We start from the raw sequence: 15,527 nt of genomic DNA, 5'->3' as shown, positions 1-15,527 counted from the left end.
AGGGGAAAAAAACACTCACATGCCAGCAAAAGACAGAGGGAGATTTTATTTGTTCAATCATTCATTGAGATGTCACTCATCTTTTCTTCAAGCTGATTTACTAATGAAAGAAAATACTTTAAAAAAAAAAGCCTAAACTAATTTATTGTGGATAATGAGTCAGCTAAATGAATGTGGATAGCTCACATGGTACATTTGAGTTGATTTAGCCTAAAGCTTTCTAATCTGCCCCCAAGTTCGGATCCATGCCAAAAATTTAATGGGTTGTTTTTGAGTAAATTTTGCATAATCCTGCTGACAAACAAACACATGGATGGGGCACAAAACATAACCTCCTTGGTGGAGGTAAGAGTAATAAATGTGAAATAGTAATAAAAGTACAAATGAAAATGTGCAAAAAACTAGGTATTGGGCAAGATGTAAAGTATGGACAACAAACGGGAATGGGCAAACAGTCAATAATGGTTCATTGCACCATAATGAGTCACTTATTTTGCTGTTTAAGTGGAATTAGTTGTAGTTGTAATCAGTTAATTTATAATAATCAGTTAATTTCCTTCTGGTCAGTGTTCCAGTCTTTTCTTATTAATATATCTGTTTGGGATAGATCTGTGTCATCTTCATCAAGGGGCGGTGTGGCCTAGTGGTTAGAGTGGTGGCTCTCCAACAAGAAGGTTGCCGGTTCAAACCCCACTCTATCCCATCTGCATGCCGAAGTGTCCTTGGCAAGATACTGAACCCCTAAATGGCCCCTCATAAATGTTGAGTGTACTAATTTTAAGTCGCTTTGGACAATAGCGTCAGCCAAATGACATGTAATGTAATGTATTTTTAAGTTAAAACAACGGCAGCAGCCTTATATCCCCGGCTACCGTAGAGAATTGATGTTTGTGACATCACCATTTCTCAATAATCTTGTAGAGAATACAAATGTTGAAGTAATTGGATATGTTTTGGTTTGGACAGATCTCTGCACAACATAGAGGACTAAATGGGAAAATGAAATATCTGAGTGGGGGTGAAGGATGGTGAAAGAGAGATGAATATCACCACCCATGGTCTCCAGAGACCTGGGGGACCCACTCACTCATTTCAAATTAAATAAAGCTTTATTAATCCCACATGGGGACTTGAACAGGCTGACAGGCTGGTAATGGGGGGCGTTCAGTCATCCCTGCTATAGTGCCCTGTTTCGGGTGATTCAGCTGGGCTGCTAAATACATTGTGATGAAAACTGGAATTTCCATGATGCTACTGTGGAGGATAGTTTAAAACACATTGTGATGCATTTACTCAGCAGGCTTATTAAGTCAGTGTAAACATGTATGAGTGGATAACAGAGAGAGAATGAATGTGCTGCTGTTGAATGAATCTTTGTCTTGACTTTGTGTGTGTGTGTGTGTGTGCGTATGTATATTAGCACACGTGTGTACACATGAGATTGTGTAAATGTGGGTCAGTGTGTTTTGAGGAAATGTTTACAGCTGCTCTGGCTGAGTCTGATCTGATGACAGACACAGTTTGTTTATAGACTGGCCCTAATTAAGTCTACAGTGTCCGTCCCTGACGACTGCCTCCTCCCGTCAGTTATGTGGGTCTTCTTTTAGGCTTTGTGTGTTTGTGTCTGTGTGTTCATCTCCTAGTCTGCCGTTAACAAAGAACGAGTAGACGATGACCAAAACTGCCGGCGACCACAGATCCAACCAGCTTGTTTGAATCTGGTGCATTTAAAGGATACAGTCACATATTCTGTTGTGTGGTTGTCTGTGTCTCAGTGTTTTAAAACCTCTCTGCTCTGACCACTAAACCCATACATGGCCATATTTGTGGTCATGAAGTTTTAGTTTTATCCTTCAGAAATGGCTGAATAATTCCACCCGTCTGTGTTTTGTCTGTGGTGGACTTATCCTTCACAACCTCAATAAATTATACAACGTTTGAAAGCTCTTGAGTCTCCTGATTAGTGCTGTGACAATTAACAGATTATTAGATCAGTGATCGACTACTAAACTCACCGCCACCATTTTTGATCTACTTCATCTATTTAAGGGTTTAAATGTTATTTCTAATGAAAAAGGGTTAAAATGGTCTGATTTCTGCTTCTTATATGTGAATATTTTCTGGTTCTTTGTTCCTCTAATGACAGTAAAGTGAATATCTTTGTTTTGTGGACTAAACAAGACATTTATATTTTATTTATTTAATTATTTATTCCAGCAGGTCCCACAGGATAAGAACTGAATTGATTCATTAATTTCATTAACAGTTATGATCGTGTTAAGTGTTTTTTGATTAACAATGTTTTCAGTTTTATTCCTGCTTATACCAGCATTCTTCAACTCACCTTAAATCAGGCAAAAACATCCATTTAGGTCATTAGCTCATTAAATCTGCATTAATAGTAGCCTCCTCTCAGTAGAAGAGATCAGTGTCCGCCCTCAAACATCCTCCAGCTGCTTTCACAGCAGTTCTCCGTCTCTCAGTGTCAACCATGACATTTTAACTGGCTCTTAATTGGTTCTTTTGGCTCAGCAGAGTGTGTGGTGGAAACACTCTGCGATGGATATGAGGAGGAGGATTAATATGGATGTTTAAAAAGCATCAAATCAAACTCTTTCAGCTTTGTGAGATTTTGCTTTATGCTGAGTAAAAGGTTAAATCTGAACCTTAGGCATTTACTGATGTATAAGCAAATGCATCAGAGCTGTGCTAATTTGAATCTCAACAATGCCCACCGGGTAAATAAAACCCTGCAGACATTTTCCTGGACACATGCATCTGTTGGTGGTGGCTCTTTCTGCCTTGCTGTTCCAGAGAACATGAAGATTAATGTCCCTGCCACAGGATTGTGCCCCACATCCCCCACACCCTCCTCATTCTCTTGTCCTCCACACACTCCCATGTACTTGCATTCATGAATGTCTATGAGAGTTTTCACATGGGAGACAGAGGGAGAGACAAAGGGAGAGAATCACAAATAGGAAGTGCTGGTTCTCCAGCTGAAGTGTGTTGTATAATGGGATCAGGGTGGAGAAGTATCCTGTCTGCTTTGTCACATGACTGAGCGTCTCTCTGCTCGCTCATTTCAGGGCTCCTTCCCAGGGAACCTCCAGCTGGTTCTGGTTCTGAGGCCCACCGCTCTCCTGCAGCGGACGCTGTCTGACATCCTCTTCAAGTTCAACAAGGATGAGTTCAAGATGAAGGTGCCGGTGTGTAGTCACTCACCAGGAGGACAGAGAATGTTGCACCTTGTTAAGCCCTATGACACAAATTGTGATTTGTGAATATGGGCTATACAAATACAGTTTTGTTGATTGAACATGTGGAAATGTTGCGGATAATTCCCACTGTGCAACCAATGACAGTTAATATAGAGTTTTTATAATCAAATGGCATGTACGTGATCATGTGTTTCTGTCTCAGGTGATCATGCTGAGCTCAGTGACTGAGCTGCACTCCTACATCGACCGCTCCCAGCTGACCAATGAACTGGGGGGAACGCAGGAGTACTGCCATGAGAAGTGGATCTCTCACCGCACTGTATGTACGCTGTAGTGTTTACAGCAGCCCACACTGCACAGTTAACATGGGCTAAATACACACAGACATTACAAGAATTTTTACATACAAAATAAATATATACAGTGAAATAAATGCAAAAGAAAAATAAGGGATAAGAATAAATTAATCAAATAAGTCTGATTTGAGAAGCTCACGTCAAGATAGTAGGGAAAAAGTTGAATTCAGAAAATATATATCTTTACACTTGGATGAAACCCTCTATTAAAGCAGTTTGGTCAAATATATTCAGTCACGGTAAAATACTCTTGTGTCTCATGATGCCACCATCACTCTGCGTCTGCTCTGTCTTGTTCACATCAGGCCATTGAATGCTTTGCGCTCACGGTAAAGAAAACGGCACAGACCCTGCAGTCATTTGGGACGGAGCTGGCAGAAACCGAACTCCCCAACGAGATCCAGGCCACAATCGTCCTGCTCAGCACTCACACCGACAAGAAAGACAAAATGAAGGTAACACAACTGATAAACACACACTGAGCTTTATTTCTCTGTGTATTTATACACACGGTAAATCTCTTAGGTTTATGCATATGTTCCCTCGGTATGTGTGTGTGTGTGTGTAGGAGGATCTGCTGGTGGCTCTGGGTCAGGGCAGAAGGCTATTGGAGAGCATCAATGAGCCTGTAGCACGAGAGCCCGACCACAACATGAACCAGGATGAGCTGGAGAATTTAGCCACTGTACAAAGGTTAGAAAACGTCCAGAGCTGATAGAGCTGCAGGATGGCTGCTAGAAACCAGACAGCAACAAGAAGATGCTCTAGGTCTAGAGGAAGAAATAAATCAAGATTGTCATAATAGAAAATACAGAAACCGGACAGCAGCTTTCTCGTTTTAACTCTCAACAGACCGAAATGGCATCATCACATCTCTTTTAACACCTCGCCCACTGGATAAAAACATGCTTTTTATTCTCATTATTAGAAAGTATTAAGTTATTTTCGAATGATCATTTAAACTAATCAAGTAAAAGTACAATTTCCTACTCTACAATTCACTATTAATGAGGGAAACAGGTATGTTTTATACAGATTGTCAGATGTGTGATTTATTACCATAGAGAGTAAAGAGACTTCTGTTCTCTGTACTGATGGCAGGTGATGTGTTCATCGTTGTCTCTTCTCATCAGAGAGTCACTGTAATAGTTTCAGTCGCTGTGTTCTTTGCGGTCAGTCAGTATTTTGAGCAACGCTCCAGGCACTGAGTCCCTTGTCAACAGGCATTAGTTGTATATTCCACGCAAATGCAAAAACAATCAGACAAAAATATCCAAGCACCTCAGTCAGCATCTACCCTACATCTATTTCTTTATTCACCCCCCTCCCCGCTGTGTTTGCTGCCTGTTCTTTTTTTTACCATCCATCTTCATCTCTGTCTCTTTCTCCGCTCCTCTGTCAGACTGCTGTCTCAGCTGGATGAGACAGAAAGGGCTTTCGATGAGTTCTGGGTGCGACATCATACCAAATTGGAGCAGTGTCTCAAACTGCGCCACTTTGAGCACAACTACAAAGAGGTGAGCAGAGAATCCTCTGTACTCGACTGCAGTCAACACCATCTTGTTTCTGAACCTGAACACTGACTGTGGTGTCTCTGCTGCAGGTGAGGGCTCTGCTGGATCAGGTGTCTGAGAAACTTGCAGCCTTCTCTGAGGTCGGATCCAGCCAAGCTCACGATGAGCACGTCATCTGTGAACTCACAAGTTATGAGGAGAAAGTTTGTGTAAGTACCCCCCCCCCCCCCCACACACACACACACTATCAGAGCTTTGTCCAACCATGAAATGAATTGATGAGTAATATCTGCCTAATGGGTTTACTACATTCTCAGTTCTGTTTGAATCTTAGGAATAAATCACTGTCATATATCCAGTAACTGATACGACCAAATATCTTTATAATACTGACTCTCTGGCTGACTTTTTGTCATAAAGGTTATCAAATTATACAGATATAAGTTTGTAATACCACTTTAAAGTTTGCTCCAACTCATTGAAACATCAAGAAAGACGCAATAAAGGTGCAATAAGGTGATATAATATTTGTATTCAGATTTTGATCGTGATCTGTAAAGAAAATTATCTTTTTGAATTACAAAAAATCGCATGACCACTACTTTATAATCATTATAATATCTAGCAATACCAAAAAAACACCATAATTTAATTTCATAAAAGAATTTAGGGAATACCTAACTGAATACAATTTTGAAAAAATTAAATAAAGTTTTAACTATCTCACGTCACCTCTCCACAGGAGGTGCTGGACCGAGCCTCCGCTTTGTGTCGTGAGGGCGACGAACTCATCGGGAACTCCCACTATGCTGAAGACTCCATTCAGCCCAAATGCAGTGAGCTCAGAGCAATCAGTGAGAGTGTGAGCAGCAGCCTGAGGGCCAAGAAGGATCATCTCCTCAAAGCCATGGAGCTGCATCACTGTTTGCAGAGGGTGAGTAAAAAAAACAAAAGATTTGGGTTGTTAACTCATCTTTTTTAGTTGTTTTTTTTTCTGATTCCTCCTCCACTGTCCTCCTCAGGCCTGTAAATGGGTTGATGACGGAATATACCTGCTGGCGTCTCAGCCGGTCGACAAGTGTCAGTCACACGAGGGGGCTGAGTTAGCGCTGCAGGAGCTGGAGCGTTATCTGGAAAACGCAGGCCCGAACCAGCTGACAGACCTGGAAACCATCTGGAAGGAGTATGATGCTGTGCTCAACCAGCAGTTCAAGGTAGAAGAGCCAAAGAACACACATGTCCCTGTCACTGTATAACAACCTGATTGAATTATCATAAATAGGCTCGACCATTGTTACTGATCAAAGCTACAATCACTCTTTATTGATGCTAATTTACATGTTGTCTTCAAATGACCTGCTTAAAGATAAATGACCTAATCAATCATAGGATATTGATGCAGAGTGTTGATGACTTCCTGTGTGTCAGGACCGAGTGGAGAGGATTTCCCAGAAGCAGGCGTCCATGCAGGAGATGTTCGACAAGAGGAGGGTGAGCCTGAAGAAGCTGGCAGCCAAACAAACCAGGCCGGTGCAGCCGGTAGCTCCCAGACCTGAGGCCTTCATCAAATCCCCTCTCAGCTCACCTGGTCAGTCTCCACACAGGGAACTTTGATTTTACACTGTGCGATCTTTTTTAGTTAAGTATTCTTTGCATGACCCGAATGTACTTGAAACTATGCACAACCCTGTATTATCAGGTTCTATTTTCCAGAGCCTTGAAAATAGATGGAAAATGTCATCTCACGTATGGCTCCTGATGTAGAAATACTGTTTAAATATTAATTAACAGAAACGCCAGAAATTTCAAGTGGATAAAAGGTATTTGTGAGTTTCTTGGTATCTCAAAAGAATATCAGCTCAAACTGAAGACAAAGGTCTTACAAGAAAACAAAAAACATTCAGTAAGACTTTTGTTGTAGTCCGTCTTGATTTTCAGTATCTAAGAGATAAAATAAGTAGTGACGTTTTTAATCAAAAACTTAATGATAGCAATTGCACGAAAGAAAGAAGGTTTTATTTTGTTGGTTATTTTATTATGAAATTCTTTGCTAATAAGGTTGAAAAATCTTGGTTTATTTTTTTAGCATTTGCGGTTAACTTCAAGGCAGAAGTATATTTACTTCTTCAAAACCTTAAACCAACAAGTAGGAGTCTTCCCATATGTTACATGTTTTCTCTGAGAATAGATTTACCCACATATGTTGTGCTGGCTAAAATTACTCTTTGTGTTTATTGTCTGCTATTGGTAGATACAAGAAAATACAATGTGATCTGAGTTTTTTTATCAGCACAATAAAGCCCTGTAAAGTTTGTAAACAGTATTTTTGGTGCGATTTAAATTTGAATATGAACTGTTAAAACTTTAAAGCCAAACAATGTGAAATAAAATATTTCTTGCATATTACATTTTGCTAAATCTCAAGATGTTTAAAGCATAATTTGTCTGAAAGGGCCAGCATCAAAAGGAGAAATGAATGCAGGTTATATACAATTCAAAAAAATACTTCCATTGTATCTTCTCACTCAAATGTTTTTCTATTTATACATTAAATTAAACCACAAAATATGTGCAATCCAAACATTTGAAATGCCTATTGACAAGCCTGGTTCATATAATGACTGTTTCCTCGTCTTTTAGCTCACAGAGCACAGCAGGAGAAGAACTCCTCAGAGACAGACACTGGGAACAACTGTGACAAAGTGAGTGTTGCGTTTTTTGTTGTTGTGTCTGCTCTACATGCTCCGTATTGTCTGTGTGTCTTTTCATGCTGAATTCTACATTGTCGTTCTCTCTCAGGGAAATGGCCAACTGCAGAACGGAGACAGTATCAGCCGACATGCCTCGCTGTCCGAGGAGGAGGAGAACCTGGCAGTTCTCAGGAGGTGAGGGGTTGTTCTGCCGGTGCTCGTTCGTCTGTTATCCAATTACACGGCAGATGGACCGTGTGGACACGCGTCTCATTATCTACAGAGCTACACGTCCTCCTACTGCTTTATTTGATCCCTCTTTCTGTCTGTCTCACCCTCTGTCCTCCTTCTGTCTCCAGGCATGTTATGAACGAGCTGCTGGAAACTGAGAGAGCCTATGTGGAGGAGCTGCTCTGTGTGTTGCAGGTTAGTATTCACTCCGCAGGAGGACTCACAGTCGGACTTCACCTGTGCCTGCAGTTTCATGATTTATTAATTGCTTTGTGTGTTACAGGGATATGCCTCAGAGATGGATAATCCCGCCATGTGCATCCTCATGCCTGCTCCGCTGCAGAACAAAAAGGAGGTTCTGTTTGGCAACATGCCGGAAATTTACCATTTCCACAAGAGGTGAATGAGCGCCATCTGGCCGTCAATAATGATACCTGCACTGTGACTTGACATTTTGTCGGCCGTCAAAGCTAATCAGCATTTTAAATCGATTATCTTCTTTATTCTTTTGCCTCACTCTGTCTCATCTGTTCTCCTTCTTCATTTTGTTGTTTCCAGGACTTTTCTGCGGGAGCTGGAGCAGTACACCGACTGCCCTGAGCTGGTTGGAAGGTGTTTTCTAGAGAGGGTGAGTTCATTATCGTATCCCCGTATTCTCAGCATATCTCCAGATGTGAATCCAGATGCTGGTGAGACTTCTTGAACAGAAATAATTTGCCCTTCCTCCCTCAGATGACAGATCTGCAGATCTATGAGAAGTACTGTCACAACAAGCCTCGCTCTGAAAGCCTCTGGAGGCAGTGCTCAGACTGTGCCTTCTTCCAGGTGAACACACTCTTAAACATTGTGGTTCAAACCTAATTGTAATTTGTGTGTTTTATGTAACATTGTTTTGTTCTGTTTAATTGCATCAGGAGTGTCAGAAAAAGCTGGAGCATAAACTGGGTTTAGATTCTTATCTGCTGAAGCCAGTTCAGAGGATTACCAAATATCAGCTCCTACTGAAGGTACATCCCTGTCCTGGGGCTTAATCTGTGTTTTCAGAGGAACTTCAGGTTTTTCAGTCCTTGTTCTGAGCTGCTTGTTCATGTCCTGCTAACTACAGGAAATGCTGAAGTACAGTAAGGGCTGTGAGGGGACAGATGACCTGCAGGAGGCGCTGACCTCCATCCTGGGCATCCTGAAGGCCGTCAATGACTCCATGCACCTCATCGCCATCACCGGATATGAGGTAAGACATTAAATAGGATACAGGCGAATAAATTAGAGAAGATGCGTCAAACAGGTCACTGACGTAACATGAAAAATAGACATGGTGTGTGTGTGACGTGTGGAGTCCTGTGATGCTCACAAACTCATTGGATTACTGGCATGGTTGTCATTTAAAGAAGGAATTAGTTTGTTGTCAATCGGCTCCATCTAACAGCATCTTTCCCTTTCTCAGGGTAACCTGAGTGAGCTGGGGAAGCTGCTGATGCAGGGGTCGTTCAGCGTGTGGACGGAGCACAAGAAAGGTCACGCCAAGGTCAAGGATCTGGCCCGGTTCAAGCCCATGCAGCGGCACCTGTTCCTCCACCAGAAAACCCTGCTCTTCTGCAAGAGGAGGGAGGAGAATGGAGAGGGCTATGAGAAAGCTCCGTCGTACAGCTTCAAACAGTCTCTGAATGTGAGAACCTCCGCAGCAGTCATGTTGTGAATTCTGTTGGATTTCTGTCCTGTACTCATCAGTGTTTTCTCTCTTAACAGATGAGCGCTGTGGGCATCACTGAGAATGCAAAGGGAGACAACAAGAAGTTTGAAATCTGGTGCAACTCAAGAGAAGAGGTTTATATTGTTCAGGTATGTCAACACAAGGAAACCAATAGTCCAGAGAAATTTCTAAATAATAGAATGAAAAAATACCACCAAGACTCCAGTTTTGGAGTTTACCAAAATCTATTAAAAACCCTACAATGTTTGTTTATTTTGAGTTAATCTCTCATTTCTGTTCTGATGCATAAATGCATTTAATTAATCTGAGGCTGAAGATTATCTCCAACACATCTTCAATTCAGTATTTTTTTAGTAATGTGTTCAGCTGTTCAGGAAATTATGGCCTTTTATGGAATTTATTGACAGTAAGAGACAATCAACCCAGGGATTATCTTTTAGGTACATTGTATTTTATTGGAACTGTTGGAACAATATTGTATTTGGCTGTTTATCTCAGAGCCTTTTTCAATATTTAACTCTTCTTTTTCAGGCACCAACAACTGAAGTAAAAACCACTTGGGTGAATGAGATCAGGAAGGTTCTGACAACACAGCTGGAGGCGTGCAGAGGTACGGAAACAAGATCACTTTTAAAAGATGAAATGACACCAGAGTCAGTTTCATATTTAGTTCATATAAATCTGAATCCGAAACGATTATTTAGTTGTGCAGATTATAAACCCCTGTGTCCCTCCCTCTGTGTAAGTAGCCAGCCAACAGAAGGCACCAGATCAGGTTGTCCAGTCCACTCCTGCATCTAGTGGAACAATAAGTAACAGGTGAGTCCAGAACACCCCGTCTCCATTATTCTCTTTAGTTTGGATAGTGAGTCTTTCCAGGGACTGGTTTCTGATGCTCCAGTATCTCTTTTTTCGCCCACAGTCCGTTCAAGACGAGTCAGAGGAGCTTTAAGAAGGGAGAGGAGAAGAAAGCCGAGCCCTGCAGCCCTGACGTCAACTCCTCCTCACCAAAGCCCACAGGGAAAGGTAAGGAGTGCAGCGAGGACAGTTGTAACCGTCCTTTCTCTTTTGTCTTTTAACAAATCTGCACACATATTATAAACTACACATATCACTGCTCCACTTTGCTTCCCCTCTTATAACGAATAACCCTTTGTCTTCTGTCCTCTCCCCCAAAACATTCAATTCTCCTCTTCATTGATTTTCTGCATTTTCACTTCCTTCTTTGTGTCTGTGCTGTCTTCTTGTCTTTTTCCCTCCGGGTCAGACGAGGCTGCCACAAGCCCGACCTCAGACAGAGCTGCTGCGGCTAAAAAGCGCTTTACTTTGCAAGGTTTCAGTAACCTCAAAGCTCAGAAAGGTAACGGCAGGCCATCGTCAACTTCACATCTGACATATCTCATCCTCTTCTGCACCTCGCACCGGTGCGCCTCATATTTAACTGGTGTGTCTCTGTATTTGATTGAGTCTTGTCGCTTCCTCATCTCATCTCCTCTGTGGAGTTTACACACACACAGGCCCGTGCCCCCCCCCTCCCCTCATACACTGACAAAAACAGATAGGAGAGAGGAGTGGGGGTGAACGAAGCGGTAGTGGTGACTAACAGTGTGAATACAGGGTTTTCAAGGTGTACCGCTGTTACAAATGATTTCAAATGTAAAACGTTAGTCTGGAGACCTGAGTTTGTATTTGTTTTCCCTCGTCCCCTGTAACCTTACTGTGTCTCTCTCTTTTTAGTCAGAGCGTAAACCCTTTTTCTTTATTCCTCATCAGAAGTTTAAATGTTCTCTTCATTCTTGCTCAGTGTTTCTTTTGTGTCTCAACATCGACCCTTGTTTCTCCTTTTCCCTGCTGCGCGTCAGGATCCCCGACGAGCCTCGACCACAAGACAAAACGCCAGAGTGACCCGACGCCATTCGGCTTCAAAGGTTCGTCAGTCACTTCGGCAACACATGCGTTCGCTCCCTGTCCAGGTAGCTGTTGATTCTCAATACCTGAGCACAGTCGAGCTCTCTACACCACTGATGAACCCGATTGGCTGTAGCTGCTGCTGCTCGCCTAGTGACTGGCTGTGTTGCTTCCTGTCCCTCAGATGCAGGTCCTCCCCCCCTCCCCCTGAGCAGGGCCAGGTGGTTCAGCACCTCTAGTCTCTTACAGACAAAGTGGAGAGGTACACTGACTCCAGCTGCCTCACGCTGGCTGTTTGTTGGGTCAATTGTTTCACTACTTTAATGGATTTATATACCAGACCATCTTTTCTCTTTGCTCGTCTGACTGCTCCGTGTTTCTGTCAGGCAACAGGTATGGAGAAATGGTCGCCTGCCACTTTATTACTTTGTCTGGAGTTTAAAAGTAGAACTGCATGTCCCCCTCTCCGGTGGTACAGTTTTTTTGGGGGTCTGCTTGTGTGATGGTGATATTCACGGGATCAGCTCTTCTACCTTCTCTGTTCAAAAGAACTTCAAGCGGTTCTTCCCTTCCCCTAGATTCCTCTCTGCAGGTCTCTCACACGTCTGAGAGCATTTGAAGCTGCTGTAAACTAAACACTGCTGTTGCCCTTCTCTCCTCAGGCTGGAACAAACCTTCCCTGTCGTTGGATGCCTCCGAGGAGAATGACGGATATTCCAGCACGGAGGAACCTCTTAACTCTGACCCAGAGGACGACAGCGGCAAGAAGCTGGTGAGTGACTCTGTGAGATAAGAGCGTCAACATGTCTGTGTATTAACCAAAGTGGCTATAGTTAAGGGCAAGCAAAGTGTCCATGGTATAAATATATATTTACAAATATTGACAAAAGGAACTTTCTGTGTGCATCATGTGTGGCTCAGGTGCATTTTTCATTTTGATCACTTGGGGGCAGCAGATTACCAATTGGCACCTTACTAAATGCTCAGCCATGTTCATGAGCTGGTAGATCAGAACAATTAGAATATATCCGTCTGCTTCTGCTGGAAAAAGTATTTGATACAAAGTTTGTTTCTTAATTTTACTCAATCAAATTAATTAATACATTTTTTAATTGTACATTTTATTGATTTGTTGTCTAGTTGCTAAGCATGTTCTGACTGTATTTTGAAAAGTGCTATATGAATAAAGTTTGTTAGTAAACATAATTGCTTAGTGTAGCTTTAAGGTGACTCATGATTTGAGTCAAACTGTTTATCCAATGTTTGCACAAAATACGTCTAACGTGTTACCGTAACTCTTGATCTTTTTCTAATTTGAGTGGGTGTCTGTGTCGGCTTCTCATCTTGTCCATGAGCAGAGTGCTGGGAAATACACGGTGATGGTCGACTACGAGAACGGCGGCGCTCAAGAGCTCCCAGTGAAGAGTGGAGACATGGTGGAGCTGGTCAAAGAGGGAGATGACGGACAGTGGTGAGAACCTTTCTGCTGCCAATCAGAAATAAACACAAGAAAGACACACGGTAGAGCACGCTCCTCTGCCAAGGTCCAACAGTCCCGTTAATTCAATCAAGCTGCACCAAATTACACACACTCATAGATATCAGCTACCTAAATGTACCTGAGTACTCCCTGAAAAATTGGTGACAAACAAGGAAAGTGATTCAAATTCCTGGATCTTCCCCCTGGTCTGTATCCACACCTTCATTTGATGGGTTCTTTCCTGACCCATACTCACAAAGTTCCATGGTAATCCATAAAGTAGTTTTTGCGTAATCCTGTTTAGAAATAAACACAAAAGCCACTAACAAACAGACGGGGGTGAAAACACAGCCTCTATGGCGGAGTCATAAGTAGCACCACTATAATAACCCTTGTGTGTGTGTGTTTGCAGGTTTGTTCGTAATCTGAGCACCTCTAAGGAGGGCTGGATCGCCTCTGCTAATCTTATCACCCTCATCAGAAAGTCCAAGTCTTGTCAGTCTCTCACCAGCTCAGGTAAATAAACCGTGTGCGACGTTGACACGAGGTCGCTTTGCAAGCTGAACTCTGCACCACAGTGATAGCAGCCACACCCCCACACACCTTCTCCAGTGACTATACTTCCCCTCTCCACCCCGGCTTGGACTGCCACTCCTCCAGCCATTGAACATTTGCTCATTTGAACATTTGCAAATTTGAACATTTGTACATTTGCACAAGTTATTTTATTTTCTACTACTGTATTATCCCACTTATCCCACCTATAGTGTTTTCATATTTATATTTATCTTGCTCATAGTGTATTCATCATTCTTATATCATACCTTACCTCTTAACACTGTTCATATTCCACTTATATTTCTAACTGTACTTCCTATTTATTTTCATATTCCACTATGCACAATACTCTGCACTGTAACTCCCTTTTTTTGCACTTCTTGTTAGATGCTAAACTGCATTTCGTTGTACTTGTACTGTGCAATGACAATAAAGTTGAATCTTATCTAAAAAAGTGTGCGACGTGTAAACATCCCTCTCTCATCCCTGATGTTTCAACAGAAGGCAGCGGCTCTGGAAACGTCAGCGCTTCGTCCAGCTGCAGCGAGACCTACGTAAGCCTCTCCGACATCAAACCCTGAACTCCTCCGCACTTCCTCCGTCGCTGAACTGCTTCACGTGTCTGTGCTGTAACGCCAACATCAGTACTCATAAGCGTTTACTAACGTTTCCACAGCCAGCTGTATTTATATCGCCACAGATCTGACTGTGGTGTCATTGTACAGTGAAGATATACGGAAATATGTCACATCCGGTAAAACTCATAGTGTCGTATTCTTCCTCTATACACACACTTGTCTGTTCATTTTATTTTCCACACAGGGTCTGTGTGAGTGTAATGTAATAGATGTATGAATGGGCCAGCAGGACTGATCTCAGTTAATGCATCTTTCAGTGTCTCGTTCAAAATGAGTGATTAGACGTGGCTGAAGTCGTTGTTTACATTCCCACCATTACTGCTACAGCTTGTTAAGTCTAATCACCTCTATGTCCTGCTTATTTGTCCTTTTATTTATTTGTAAGAGACGAAAATGCCCGCATATAATTAGTAAATTTCTGATTTACTCCAATCTCTTTTCCTTTCTTACATCTTTCTCTTTTTCGTCCGTCCGTTTTCTTTGGAAACGCGTTCCGCCACCAGCTGTCTGAACTTTTGTGTCCGAGCTCTTTTCTTTATTTTCTCTGTGGGTTTTCATGTTCGCTGCAGATTAAAGATGTTTCTCCGTGTGAATAATCAGAAATCGCTGTATAGTGCTAATATATTCCCAGTGGAGGGATCATGTTCTGAATGTAGATATTGTTTATTAATGTGCATCTGTCATGAAATGTTTGTTACTGATGAGATGATATATTGTACATGAAGTTTGGTGATGTCACTACTTTGTGACGTGTCCTACAAAGGTTTTTATATATAAACAACTTGTGATAATACAATTACCATGTGTGCGTGTGTCTAATTTCGCAGGTTTGACTCTTATGTCTCGTCTTTTGCTCGTTTATAGACAAATAATTCATTTATTTGTGGTTAAAGTAAAAGGACACATTTTCTGGAACATTAATGTGAATACATTTTCCACACAGTGTCAAAGATGAAAGTGAACCAGTCACTAAAACCAGAAATGAAAGTGAAACTGTCCATTTGAGTTGCCAGGTTTGCTAATCCCATCATTTTGACTTTTTTTTCCAAATATGTTTACCAGATATATTTCACTGCCATGAATAAAAAAAATAATATTTATTTTGTATCTGATTTGACATGAGCTGAAATCAAGGATTATATCATCCACTGCCGAACGATTCAAGCTGAATGTTGGCGCTTGATGGGGGGGATGTCCCACTGTTTTTTTTTACCAACCTG

The 15,527-nt window shown here is 41.9% G+C and overlaps 1 protein-coding gene across 2 annotated transcripts in view; it reads left to right on the top strand.

Annotated features, from left to right (window-relative positions):
* LOC128455846 (guanine nucleotide exchange factor DBS) overlaps positions 1-15,106 on the top strand; it is a 28,489-nt gene extending 13,383 nt beyond the window's left edge. The window contains exons 6-34 of one of the 2 annotated variants that reach the window (XM_053439764.1): positions 3,090-3,209; positions 3,424-3,540; positions 3,883-4,032; positions 4,146-4,270; positions 4,980-5,094; positions 5,181-5,300; positions 5,834-6,025; positions 6,114-6,305; positions 6,520-6,679; positions 7,732-7,793; positions 7,891-7,976; positions 8,141-8,207; positions 8,296-8,411; positions 8,571-8,640; positions 8,745-8,837; positions 8,927-9,019; positions 9,118-9,243; positions 9,457-9,678; positions 9,759-9,851; positions 10,255-10,333; positions 10,473-10,542; positions 10,646-10,749; positions 10,991-11,167; positions 11,586-11,651; positions 11,816-11,893; positions 12,294-12,403; positions 12,990-13,102; positions 13,524-13,627; positions 14,171-15,106. In XM_053439764.1, coding sequence (XP_053295739.1) covers positions 3,090-3,209; positions 3,424-3,540; positions 3,883-4,032; positions 4,146-4,270; positions 4,980-5,094; positions 5,181-5,300; positions 5,834-6,025; positions 6,114-6,305; positions 6,520-6,679; positions 7,732-7,793; positions 7,891-7,976; positions 8,141-8,207; positions 8,296-8,411; positions 8,571-8,640; positions 8,745-8,837; positions 8,927-9,019; positions 9,118-9,243; positions 9,457-9,678; positions 9,759-9,851; positions 10,255-10,333; positions 10,473-10,542; positions 10,646-10,749; positions 10,991-11,167; positions 11,586-11,651; positions 11,816-11,893; positions 12,294-12,403; positions 12,990-13,102; positions 13,524-13,627; positions 14,171-14,250 — 3,300 coding nt within the window. In that variant the 3' untranslated portion in view covers positions 14,251-15,106. The remainder of the gene's footprint in view (positions 1-3,089; positions 3,210-3,423; positions 3,541-3,882; positions 4,033-4,145; positions 4,271-4,979; positions 5,095-5,180; positions 5,301-5,833; positions 6,026-6,113; positions 6,306-6,519; positions 6,680-7,731; positions 7,794-7,890; positions 7,977-8,140; positions 8,208-8,295; positions 8,412-8,570; positions 8,641-8,744; positions 8,838-8,926; positions 9,020-9,117; positions 9,244-9,456; positions 9,679-9,758; positions 9,852-10,254; positions 10,334-10,472; positions 10,543-10,645; positions 10,750-10,990; positions 11,168-11,585; positions 11,652-11,815; positions 11,894-12,293; positions 12,404-12,989; positions 13,103-13,523; positions 13,628-14,170) is intronic. The other variant, XM_053439763.1, reaches the window with a different exon arrangement.
* The last annotated feature ends 421 nt before the right edge of the window (positions 15,107-15,527 follow it).

This window comes from Pleuronectes platessa, chromosome 14 (assembly GCF_947347685.1).
Source record: "Pleuronectes platessa chromosome 14, fPlePla1.1, whole genome shotgun sequence".
Lineage (NCBI taxonomy): Eukaryota > Metazoa > Chordata > Actinopteri > Pleuronectiformes > Pleuronectidae > Pleuronectes > Pleuronectes platessa.
This window is presented reverse-complemented; position numbering and strand designations above follow the sequence as displayed.